The 13,312-nt window shown below is 38.4% G+C and overlaps 1 protein-coding gene across 2 annotated transcripts in view; it reads right to left on the reverse strand.

Annotated features, from left to right (window-relative positions):
* The window catches only part of RAPGEF5 (Rap guanine nucleotide exchange factor 5), a 229,878-nt gene that overhangs the window by 37,014 nt on the left and 179,552 nt on the right, over positions 1-13,312 (reverse strand). For both annotated transcript variants that reach the window (XM_038557080.1, XM_038557081.1), the window contains 5 exons: positions 10,077-10,155; positions 5,894-6,038; positions 4,110-4,207; positions 1,952-1,982; positions 914-992 (listed from right to left, as the gene is read on the reverse strand). In XM_038557080.1, the coding sequence (XP_038413008.1) occupies positions 914-992; positions 1,952-1,982; positions 4,110-4,207; positions 5,894-6,038; positions 10,077-10,155 (432 nt within the window). The remainder of the gene's footprint in view (positions 1-913; positions 993-1,951; positions 1,983-4,109; positions 4,208-5,893; positions 6,039-10,076; positions 10,156-13,312) is intronic.

The raw sequence follows: 13,312 nt of genomic DNA on the forward strand, positions 1-13,312 counted from the left end.
CCATAAAATTTAAAGACAAAGTAAGTCTGGAGGATCAGCAACTAGGAATTAGGAGGTAAGATCATTTCCTCCCAGCTTCCACAAATACTTTGGAGAAGAAGAAGCATCGGTGGGGACACTTTGCTGTTTAAGTATGGGAGAAGCTGAGCAGGTATGAGACATTCACACTTAGAACGTCAGCACATACTGAGCGCCTCCTAGTCACACCAGCTTGAATGTTTCCATTGCTGTGTTTTCCCAGGCTCTGTACTCAACTCAACCTTTATGCAAACGGGAGGAAACCATTTCTTGTTCTGCTACAAGGTTGTAACATAGAAGGTAGCACCTTGGTGGGGGAGCAGATAGAAGGTGTCCGCCCTGCCCCTGGTATTGAGAGAGCAGCCGTCTTCCGAGTGGGTCCCAAGCTCTGTCACCCACCGCAGGTGCCCGGGGGGCGTGGTTCCACCCGCCACCTCCTGGCCTTGCAGGATCTCACCCACGCTTCCTTCCTTCTGCTATTCTTTCCCAGAGTCACATCTCTGCATCTCAGAGACTGGCCCCACCCCTGCCCTGCACGTTGGCCGTAGTGGACTTTCCAGTCAGTCCCAGGCAATGGGCTGACAGATTGAGAACAGGTGGTACTTCCAGGCCATTTTGCACCTCTACCCAAGAAAGTAGGGAGACTCTGCAGTCTCCCTTTTTCCCTTCCTAAATTAAAAATGTTCTTGGTCTCTGGGATGCTGGTGTATGATCCAGAAAACCGCAACACTCAAAGGAAGAACGTAAAGGCCATCGTATTGGGTGCTAATGTGCTCGTCACAGGGGCTGTGATAGCTAGAAATGCTCAAAGGCGGGCTGATGTGTTAATGCGGGAGAACTGAAGGTGATTAACCACCCTCCATCTACCTCAAACCCTCGTTAAAATCATACTCACTTTCCTCTGTTTCAGTCACAGTTCCTCTGTGCTGGAGCCAGTTCTCCTTGAGACTGAATTGGTGGAAAAGGGCTTTATTCTGTGAGGAGCGAGAAAGAGAACAATGAATGAATGCATGCCTGCCCTTTGGAAAACCACAGCTGTTTATAACATGTTCCAAAAGAGCCAGCCAATTTTTCTTTCTTTCTTTCTTTCTTTCTTTTTTTTTTTTTAATGAAACCCACCCATCCAGTCTTAGAGGAATAAATAGGGAGTTGCCTCTATTAATGTATGCGGAGGTGGAGATTCTGAGCAACACAACAGACCTTGGCCAAAGCCAGTAGCAGGCAAAAAGCTCCTATAATTATTCCCTGCAACATGCTGGAGAGTATCAGCATGATTCTGAACCTCTGGCTAGTACAAACATCCACAGATTCTTCTCTAGAGAGAGACACCGCAACATTAACCATGCTTTTGGATAAAGCAACTTTGGGACAGTTGCATACTTCTGCTGCCTCATGATGATTTGCTTAAGGGAAATAATTATATTCATATGATTCTCCACCTGATACCTCAGCTTCTACAAAACATGTGCCTGACATCTCTTTTGCATTTGCCCTTCAAGGTGAACAGGTTAACACACTCCTTCTTTCTCTTTTTGTCAGGTTGAAAAGTACAAACCTTTTTGCTTATTACTAGACTTCCTCACCCTTGCAGTCAAGATTCTTGTCTTTTTTTCCCCTTTCTTCTTTTTTTTTTTTTTTGCATCAGTGTTTCAAATTCAAATTTATATCACTCTGGGAACACTAGGGAAACTCTCAGATTCCAAAAATATGCAGAATGTCAAGACAAGGGCACATGGCTATGATCGGCTCTGGATCTACAGTAGCACCAGCAAAGTGAAGGGAAAGCAATGCAGGCCACAACCCCAGGCTTCCCCGCCTGCTCCTGTTGTGCTTGAGGCAGTATTCATTTTAATTATGAAGAAATGCCAAGTGAGGCAAAGCAAGGTCTCCAAACTGGATGGCCCCACTGCAGATAGAGAAAGGTCTGCCTCACCTTCCTTTGTGGTGAATATTCATCTACGGTGCTGAAAGGGAAGGACAACAAGGTTAGTCTTTGTCTCAAACCCAGAATAATGCAATGATTGTCACAAAGGACTAATTTTCAGGCATTAGGCAAAGGTTTTTGCTTTTCAGAAAGATAAAACCAGGTATTCATTAGGTCACTATGTATAACACCCTTGACATCGGGCTCTGGATTTCGACTGAAGCAGGAAGAAAAGATGCTATCTGCTCAACAGGTATATTTTACTTTTTACCCACAGAGAGTGAGTGCTGAAGAAGAGTTGGATTTATTCAGTCCACAGAAACTCTAAGTTTTCTCAGCAATTGATAGATTTTGGGTGAAATTATTGTTAGTAAGATGGTTAAGTCAGCCAAGGTACATCATTTCCAGAATGTTGCCATGTGTGGTAGAAAGAAGACATTCTGTAGGTCCCCAGCTCAAATTTTTTTCCAGAATCTAGAGATATTTCATAATCTTATACCAAAGAGGTAAAAGTCCTTTATCATTTTCCCAATCTGTTATTTCTCATTTTATGTAAGTTTTTTAAATGGACTGTATTAAGTTCCATGAATGCATCGAATGCATTTAAAGGTATTAAGCTATGAATTCGTTTCCCAAGGGTCACAAGGCCTACCTTACAGCAAAGACCAACTTCCATGTGGGGGATTATTTTGAAGTAATAAAGGTTGTCTTTTTCTTTCCTGTTTCATTTATTTGTTCACGTTTTCATACTACAACTTATTATGGTGTAGACTGTGACAAGGGAACACCACTCGAATTCACAACACTTTTTTCTAACACTGTCCTAAACTGCATTTCATTTCTGAATTTCTAAATGTGTGATTTTCATGATTGAAGACTAAAGCTTACACATGATTTGTTTGCACCCTTAAATTAATTTATATAGACTTCAATTTGCAATAGGATCTCTCTTTACTAAAATTAGGTCAGGATTTAAATCTCAAATTAATCATCTGAAAGGCCTGAATTAACATTTTCTATGAGAAGTGCCTCTGTGACTGCTGAAATCTTCATAGAAGTTTCTCACAACTTGACAACACATGCATTTCATGTTTACTAAGGAGAAAGCACACTGTACATCAGAGAACAGCAGTTTTTCCCTTCAGATTAACTTTGTGGCTCTATCTGAAAACTGAATAATGTCCAGATGATGTTTTCAATCACCAAAATTAACAAGCAGCATTAGTGGTAAGTCAGGTATTGGCAATCTGAAAGACTAATGACAGATACCTCTGGGATATTTACACATGCCAAAAGTCAGTGAATAAATGGTTTTCTTTAATCCTTCTAAATTGATAAAGAAACCTCAAGGAATCCATAAAATGGAGATTTAAATATGCCTCATGACTTGGTGAAACCTACTTATAAAACTTTTTTTCCCCCTATTCCACTAGAGACAGTTTTTAGCCCCCAAAATGATAAGTTAATATTTACACTTTTAAAATTAAATAACTTATTAAATAATTGTTTTTGTGTGTCTGGGTTGTTATGGCCCAGTTGGTTTCTACCATATCAAACACGATTAAAAAAATAGCCAGTAAGCTTGACTTTGTGTTCATTCATTTTGATATTAAAAACAAAATATATGGGCAGCCCAGGTGGCCCAGCGGTTTAGCGCCGCCTTCAGCCCAGGGCGTGATCCTGGAGACCCGGGATGGAGTCCCATGTCGGGCTCCCTGCAGGGAACGGGCTTCTCCCTCTGCCTGTGTCTCTGCCTCTCTCTTTGTGTGTCTCTCATGAATAAATAAATAGCTTTTAAAAAACAAAACAAAACAAAAAACAAAATATACAACTTACTACTAGAAAAGCTAAGGAATCAAGAAGGATCCCAGATTCAAAGTGTTCAAGATGAACCTTATAAGATTTTTTTTTTAATTTTTATTTATTTATGATAGTCACAGAGAGAGAGAGAGGCAGAGACACAGGCAGAGGGAGAAGCAGGCTCCATGCACCGGGAGCCCGACGTGGGATTCGATCCCGGGTCTCCAGGATCGCGCCCTGGGCCAAAGGCAGGCGCCAAACCGCTGCGCCACCCAGGGATCCCGAGCCTTATAAGATTATACATCCAAATTCTATACCATTTGCTGCTTTCTTTTATTAACTGTAACACAGAAAATTAAATACTCACTGACGGCGGTGCATTCCAAGTATCTTTTGAAATTCTTTCAATTCTTTTTCAAGTATTGGATATTCATATACATCATCCAGTACATTCCTGTATATGGTCTGTGGGGGGCGGTGGAGAAAGAAAAATGGGTAGTGAAATGCCTATTTTGTAAGGATTAGGCCTCATATAATGGTCAACTTGCTGAGGGAATAGTGGAATGTGGGCCAATGCAGGGGTTTAAACCAGGTACCAGTGAGATCCCAAGTGGGATTCCACCTCCTAGCTTCTCACTTAACTATGTGGCTCTCCCACAGCTTTCAGGGGCCATAAGCAGTCAATGCTGGAAACTTAGGTATACCTGGAAGGCTACTCAAGATTTCCGTGGCTATTCTATATTAAAAAAATAATATCCACATAGTCATTTGGGAAGGAAAAAAATTGACCGAATCCTATTACCCAGTTATTTAAAAAATAACATTAGTTTAGGCACAGTGTTGGTTAAACCAGTTTTTAACTGGATGTCAAAATTATACTTTTTTAAAAAAAGATTTTATTTATTTAAGACAGAGAGAGAGAGAGAGCACAAGTGGTGAGGAGGATCAGAGGGAGAGGGACAAGCAGGCTCCCTGTTAAGTAGGGAGCCCAATGTGGGGCTCAATCCCAAGACCCTGAGTTCAAGACCCAAGCTGAAGGCAGACGCTTAACTGAGCCACACAGGCACCCTAAATGACACCTGGCTTTTGAAATCAAAGTGATTTCCTTCATGAAAGACATAATCAGTTTGAATACTTGTCTATTCTGAAATCCATCAGACCTGCAGCCTGCCTGAATTCCATTCTACCCTTTCTCTGTGTTAACCTGCATAGCTAATATGGTTTTGGTGGCCAAAGGAGGCCAAATGTCTACATATTGTCTCCATGTGAATCATTTGTGTTCAAAAGGTATTGCAGTCTATTAGTGATGAGAGTAACCTATCAGTTTATCTGGGTGGCTCAGTAGATAAAATGTCTGACACTGATTTCAGCTCAGGTCTTGATTTCAGAGTTGTGAGTTTAAGCCTCATATTGGGCTCCACATTGGGCATAGAGCCTATAGAAAGAAAGAAAGAAAGAAAGAAAGAAAGAAAGAAAGAAAGAAAGAAAGAAAGAAAGAAAGAAGAAAGAAAGAAAGAAAGAAAGAAAGAGAAAGAAAGAAGAAAGAAAGAAGAAAGAAAGAAAGAAAGAAAGAAAGAAAGAAAGAAAGAAAGAAAGAAAGAAAGGAAGGAAACATCAGTTTATCTAATTACAATCGTAAATCTAGGTTGGTACCCATTTTGCAAGTTATTATTGCTAAAAATTCACAAAATACATCATGGTCTGAGAAACTTTCATAATGTATGTCTTGTCAATATGGTTTTTAAAATTATTATTATTTTTTATTATTATTTTTTAATTTTTTTCAAAATAGTTTTTAAGTGATAAACAATGTTTTATACAAATATTGTATATATGGGACTGGTTAGTTCAAACTTAGAATAAATCTCAACATATTAAATAGTGTCAAGTTTTCATCATTCCATCTGCAATCAAACTTCCCATGAATTACATAAATAACCTTAAATTAGCAAGCGTAAAACATTTTTTTCATACAATTAAAAAAATTTGATGTACAGAATATCAGGCCTCAAAAATCAAAATAAATTAATATTTTCTTTGAATATTACAAAAAAGTTGCATGACTGCAACTTACCAGAGATTTTTGAAATGCATAGCTGAAAATAAAATCAGTCACTTGGTATCAAAGAATATCCTGAAATTTTACACTACCTTTAAGAACATTTTTGAATGTTCATCTTCATGTAACCAGTCTTTGTAGAGAGCAATCCATTGGGACACAAGATGTAAGACCTTACGTTTCCGACAAGGAACATCTGAGTTTTCTTCTTTGCCTTGATACTTCTTAGCAGAATAGGTGCAAGTGGTTAAGAAAGAATATTGCATTGTTGGAAAAAAATATGAAGAGATCCATTTATTCTTATTTTCATAAAACATGCTAAAGCATTTTCCAAAGGATCTACAAGTATCTAAGCAAGTGGGAAGAAAATAATATGTGTAAGAAGAGCAAACGGTATGCACCAGGAAAATGATTTCCATGTGCTTGGTGGCAGGTCGTGAAGGTTAATTAGATGATTTGCACTGACAGCTGCTGACACAGTTCCACAGGCACCATGGGTCGATGCCACCATTAAGAGATTCTAAGTGGCCCATGAATTTCAAGGATGGCTACAAGAGATCCTTACTACATAGGTAGACATTTTTCAAAAAAGTTACATCGGAACTAGGCCAGATATCCTTTGATCTTCAGAAATTCACAATTTATAAAACCAGTTACTTCTCAATTAGCCCCAAATGTGCACAGATTTCTGGAGTATAATTTGCGATATGATTTAAATGCCCACCCCCGGAATTTGCTTGGAAAAAAGGACTAGATAAATGTACAAACATAATTAAAAAGGACTGCTAACTTTCATTTTCATTGGAACAAAAGAAAAGTACAGTAGAAATAACCTAAATGCTTCAAATACTGTGGATAGTTAACTAAATCATCACATATCCATTAGTAGGCAATCTGCAGCCATAAAACTGATGATCCAGTAGTGCATTTACTGACAGTCAACATTCACAGCGTACTGTTGAGTAGGAAAGCAAGTAAGAAAATATGTTGGGATCATCTACTTCTATTAACTGCGGTTATTTATAAGAAAAATTTCATTACCTGGAATAGTATATACCGAAAGTTAATAGTGGCTAACTGTGCTGTTAAAATTACATAAAAATAATAACCTCAAAAGCAATGTGTTTAAAGAATGAGACAGAAGCTTGGCATTTTCCAAACCAACCTAGTGTTTTTGCTCCCCAAACTATCATTTCTGACTATCTTGGACACAATGGAAAGCTAAGTAGAAAAAGGAAATGCTGATACCAAAGACAGGTAGCTTTGGGGTTACTGGACAGGTTTCTACACTCTTTTTTTTTTTTTTTTTAAGATTTATTTATTTATTTATTTATTTATTTATTTATTAATTAGAGAGAGAGAGAGAGAGAGAGAGAGAGGCAAAGACACAGGAGGGAAAAGCAGGTTCCATGCCAGGAGCCCGACATGGGACTCAATCCCGGGACTCCAGGATCACGCCCTGGGCCAAAGGCAGGCGCTAAACCGCTGAGCCACCCAGAGATCCCCAGTTTCTACACTCTTTAATTGCTGATATATAACAGCAAAATAGGAATATCTATGTCAGCCTTTGTAAATATCTTAAAACATATTTTAGTCTCTGTCTCCTCATTCTGTAAAAATACATGAAGGCCATTTGATTTTTTTGATTTGTATATGTGAAATAAACTCAGGCAAATAAAGAATCTGTGAAAATACCTATTGTTTCCTAGTTTTTCTCTTAACAGGCAAAATATAAAAATTTATAGCCTATATTATTTCCACTTGTACAAATGTTATATTCTTTTCCTGTGACTATTATGACCTCACCTATAAAGAAGAAAAACTGGAAAATCAGGAAATACTGACAACTTCTTTCTTTTAGGTCAGCATGCATAAGTCAAGAAGGGAGGTTTTTAGTACTGCATCTACGTTTGACAATTATGGATCTGCAGGATTGAGTCATTTCGGGACTGAAACCTTAAGTGCCCTTCTCCAGTTACTACCATTTACTTGCTTAATCTTGTTCTCCCTACAAGATGTTTTTTAAGAACATTTACGGATTAAATTTAATATTTGGATTATTCTGTTTTCTATATCAAGGTATATTCACTCTTACACATTTTGCCCATGCTAGATTATATTGACATATAAATGCAGCTAGAGGAGGGGAATAGTAGGAAGGTATTGGATGACGGTTATACCTTTATGTAGTGCACTGAACATTAGCTAGCCTAGGGCTGGGAGCTTACGTAATGCTCTTTATGATGATAAGAGCTGATAAGTATAAAATTCTATCACAGTAAAAGTACCCATCTAAGATACCCACACACAGCATAAATGGCTCTAATCTATAAATAATGTTTGAAAACAATGGGAGAAAAAAAAAAAGAAAACAATGGGAGATAAACAACAAAAAGTAATTCAGACCACTCTTCAGAAGGTGATGGTAGTGGGATACATAATATAGCTTCACTAAGGCGTACATAAAAATCAAATATGGATGCTGCATTTTTGTTTATGGTTCATATTATTTCACAAAAAGCAGAGTCTGCAAATATACTGAAATAATCATGTAGGAAGAATCCTGACTTAAAATGTTCTGGATTTCATGGGTTTTTACAATTAGTAAAAAGGCTGCTAAGAATTTGAACTAAAATTTTCATATAGAATGTCTTAGTCAAAGACTCAAAACATGGTCAGAGCCAAGTAAGTTTTAGAGATTCTTTAGGGAAATCCTATGAGGCATTAAATTACTCAATAATAATCACAAATAATATAGGATTCTATTTATTTATTTACTCACTTTTTTTAGAGAGAGAAGGGGGAGGGGCAGAGGGAGAGAGAGAATCTTAAACAGGTTCCATGCCCAGCATGGAGCCCAACCCAGGGCTTGACCTCACAACCCTGAGATCATGACTTGAGCCGAGATCACAGTTGGATGTTTAGCCAACTGAACCACCCAGGTGCCCCTATTAGGAACCTATTAAAAACAATAGGTTAAAGGCATCTATTTGCTATGAAACAAACTATATGGTTTAATAGGCTGAAATACTTTTAGAAAAGTTGTTAGCATTAAAATGTAGAAGAAATGAGCTCATAGCTACTTTTCCACAACACTGTTAAAGAAGGAGAACCTGAAAACCTTGTAATTATTGCAGAATTTCTTAGTAACACCCCATTGGAAGCTGTGGAAGAAATCTGGTTTTGAAATACTCCAAATTCAAAAATTATAATAATGTTTGAAGATTAATTTTATGAACTGGTTTGAAGAAGTTCCACAAGATCTGTAGCTTTGAATGGCCATATGAACATAGCAAAGCACTAACGAGTAACTACAGTTTCTACTTTATATATTTATTAAGAAAGATTTTATTTCAGTTATGCCCTTTATGGAGTCTTAAGATAATCTTTCAAGCAGGAAAAGGCTATAATAAAGTCGGGGAGAAATGTAACAATTACTTAACAGGAAAAGAATATTACCAAGACCATTTCCATTAGGGGTCAATAAAATTTGGGTATGCCGAAAAAAATATTCCATTTTCCTAAAAATGTTCACTGGGGCTCTGGTGGAACCTTCAAGTTTGGTTTGATAAATACCTAACAGTAAACAGGCTTCTTAAATGCTTCTGAAGCATCTTCCTTGAACATTGGGAGTCAAGGGAGACTCTGAGTTAATTAACTTGGCTTTTTGGCCTTTCAACTGTTGCATCATTCCAGCTAATGTAACAAATCATAAAGCTTCCTTAACTGGTCATTAATCACATCCGTCATTCTAACAGTGCATGTCTTCATAAAGCTTCTGAAAAGATGGAAGTTGCTTCCAGGGAGTAGTTTAGACCTCCCATGTAGGGGATGGCTTATCTGGCCCCGGGACACTTGCCGAGAAACATGGTATCATGTACGTACATTTTCCTGTCCAAGTGCCCCGACACTAAGCACTTGATTGTCTTACAGGTTCACTTATTGCCAGTACACTCAACCTCTTGACTGTGGGGTTAACCCCATGGGCCAAACTTACCGCCAGATTTCTTAAGTCTTGAGACCTACGTTTGAAGAAAACAATACAAACAGTACAATTTACCTGCAACCTAGAAGGTGAAAACAGCAGCCCTGCTTTCCAGTTCCCTGTCTATTCTGTCTCATTTCATCTTTTACCTTGGACATCATTACATTAATATTTAACATATCCACACTCTACAGAGGGGCTGAGTAAATTAAGAAAGGCAGTTAATTCCTAATGCGAGACATCTGTCTGAGAGGAAGCCGACACAGCATCCTGAAGTTAATGAAGGATATTGCCTCAACAGCGCCTGGCACAAGTCATCAGTTGTCATGAAGACAGTGTACGTGAGAAGGAAGTCATCAAGGAGGGTCTCTGCAAAGAAAGAAAAACAAACACAAGGTAAGCAAACCAGTGATCAGAAGGGCAACTGCTTATCCAGGCTCTCAAACAGTGTGTGGCAGAAATATGATAAATGGCGGTGGGTATGGAAGGGGTTAGTTAGGATGGGAGAATTTTAGCCACAATATACATTATTTATTGAAGTTAAGATTTTTTTCCCAACTCTGTACACAGAATACCCCAAGCAATGAGATTATCTTTTTATGCAAGGCTCTCTAAATCTACAACTTTTATCATCTTTTTTTGCTCTCTAAAACATCTTTTATTTCTGTGGGTAAAGATGTAATGGAAAGCCAATGCATAAATAATGTCCTTTTAAAAATAAATTTTGTAGTATTTCTGGGGTAGATCTCCAGTCCTACAGGGAATGAAGCCTGCATGTTCTAATAAATTAAGGCTTTCTAAAGCCATTTACCTAAGTCTAGGGCAAGAATAATGGATAATAAAACTCAGAGGATACATGTCAGGTTCCAAGGCCATTCACCTTTCTTTCTCAAATGCATTCATAAGAAGTTGGGAAAATGGTGGGTGATGCTGTTATTGCTGTGGAGAGAGACAGAGCTAGGCCCTGTTAAAAATAGGGAGTAGGTATAAAGTAGCACAATATACTCCTTCCCAATCCCCTCCCTACCTCCTCAACTGACAAAAACAGGTTTGATTTTTATTGCCTCTTGACCTTGAGTATTGTTGGAAAAGTCCAGCTTATGTATAATACACAACAGCTAACAAGGTAAACTCTGACCCCCCTGATATAATTTCCAAATTGATAGAAAAAATTACATGCAGGATGCAAAGTAGACCTCTTGCCATAATAGTCTTTATCCAACCTCCTTAATTTAAAATTCATTTTACTATATGGTTTCATTTTCATGTCTTTTACATCCTGGACATCAAATTTCTAGTCATTTGAAATAGTAATTTATCAGTCGTAAGAATAATGAGCTTGTATACACAATAGCATTTATGCTCTCCGAGAGCTATACTAAGTGTGTAAGTAGAGAGAACTGCCCTATATAGAGCTCTGTTGAAGACTGGAAAAAAAATCCCAGAATTTTTAGAAATAACCAAGAACATTTGCTATAAATATTGACCAATATGAAACAAGGCTATGTTTATGAACATAAAACTCTGATATAAAGAGGTAGTGAATAGCAGCTACAGTCCTTTATCAGCTGTCCCTACTTAATTGTTTTGTTTGATTCTAGAACATCAATAATCCCAATTTATGCAAATAAGCGGTTGCAAATGGTAATGTTAAGAAACCCCTTGCTTTCTAATTGCAAAATGCCCTTAAGTGAAATGAACCAGAGATGCTAATGAAGAGTATTAAGTAAGCTTTTTTCAAAGACATTTACTTATTTATACTAAGTAACAGTGTAAGTTTATCAAATGGTACCTATAATGTATAGTAAGCCTACACTTCTAATGTTGTATTGCACTGCAATCAATACATTAACAATCGCTGCTCCATGTTACTGTTACTTGTCAAAGCAAGTTCTCAAACAGATGTGTCTGAGCCTTGCTAGGCATAAACGAAGATCTCTATACTCGAACTATGTGAAGGGAAAGCACAGCCTGGTATAGAGCTCTTGAGCTCTATACTGAAGGTAAGTAACTGGGAACGTGGCTGGTTGGACAATTTATTTTTAAAAAGTTTTTAAAGATTTTATTTATTTATTCATGAGAGACACAGAGGCAGAGACACAGGCAGAGGGAAAAGGCTTCCCTCCTTCCCTGCGGGGAGCGTGATGTGGGACTCCATCCCAGAACCCCAGGATCATGCCCTGAGCTGAAGGCAGACGCTCAACCACTGAGCCACCCAGGCGCCCCTCATTGGACAATTTAGGGTGAGTGCACATCCATGGCCAGCAAGCACAGAAGACCTAAGAGTTAGTTCTCTCCTAACAGCCCTGTTTACAAAAGTTACTGGTAAACTGTGACCACCAATGTAATTTCCAAATTTACAGGCAAGATTCCATGCAGTTTCAAATATTTATATGCACAAGAAGGCAAGAGAAGCTGTATTATAAGGTCTGCCCCCCAAATTAATCTGGCAGCATCAGTTCATTACCTGGTTATCCCACTGAAAAACTGCGAAATATGTATTTTTTTTATTTAAAAAATTTTTTTTTAAATTTTAATTTATTTATGATAGTCACACAGAATGAGAGAGAGAGGCAGAGACACAGGCAGAGGGAGAAGCAGGCTCCATACACCGGGAGCCCGACGTGGGATTTGATCCCGGGTCTCCAGGATTGCGCCCTGGGCCAAAGGCAGGTGCTAAACCGCTGCGCCACCCAGGGATCCCCGAAATATGTATTTAGGAAGCTTTGTCTGTCCTTCACCCCAGTTTTTAAGATAGCTTCAAGAAAAATCAAACAGGGATGCCTGGGTGGCTCAGTGGTTGAATGTCTGCCTTTGGCTCAGGGCATGATCCCAGGGTTCCGGGATCGAGTCCCACTCAGGCCTGCTTCACCCTCTGCCTTTGTCTCTGCCTCTCTCTCTGTCTCTCATGATTAAATAATATCTTAAAAAGAAAAAGGAAAAATCAAACAATGGCATAGTGTCTGAATCCCCTAGATATTTTGAAATACAGCTTGAAAACTATTACTCTGGGATGCTACTGAACAAGGGATGTTCACAAATTCTAACACTGCTCTGTACTAAAATTTGGCTGATGAAAAGCCTCAATTTCTCTTGTCTCATTAGAAATTGAGTCTTTTTTGCATTCAATATTAGATGCAGGCAGCCAGAACCACAGAATAGCCTAGAATCTACTTTAGGGTTCTCTGTGGGGCCCTTACAGATCAGAACCAATGACAGGCATAAGCCACTAGGTGAGGGCCCTGAGAACCTCACACAGTCAACATTCAGAATGCTTGATGTAACATAGGTTCAGACTCTTTTTCAATGTTCTCACACTTAGCTTATTTAAGGAGTTAGAACTACTCTCTAATCAAAATTTACTCCATTAGCAACAGAGATGAAAAAGAATGCCATTAAACTCTGACATAACCAGTCATTCCATTCTGGAACAGCCTTGGATAATGAGCTGAGTGACTCTCAGACTGGTTTGTGTGGTGGCAAAGCCATTTGGCATTCAATTCAATTAATGAGCTCACATATGACA

This window comes from Canis lupus, chromosome 14, assembly GCF_011100685.1.
Source record: "Canis lupus familiaris isolate Mischka breed German Shepherd chromosome 14, alternate assembly UU_Cfam_GSD_1.0, whole genome shotgun sequence".
Taxonomy (NCBI): domain Eukaryota; kingdom Metazoa; phylum Chordata; class Mammalia; order Carnivora; family Canidae; genus Canis; species Canis lupus.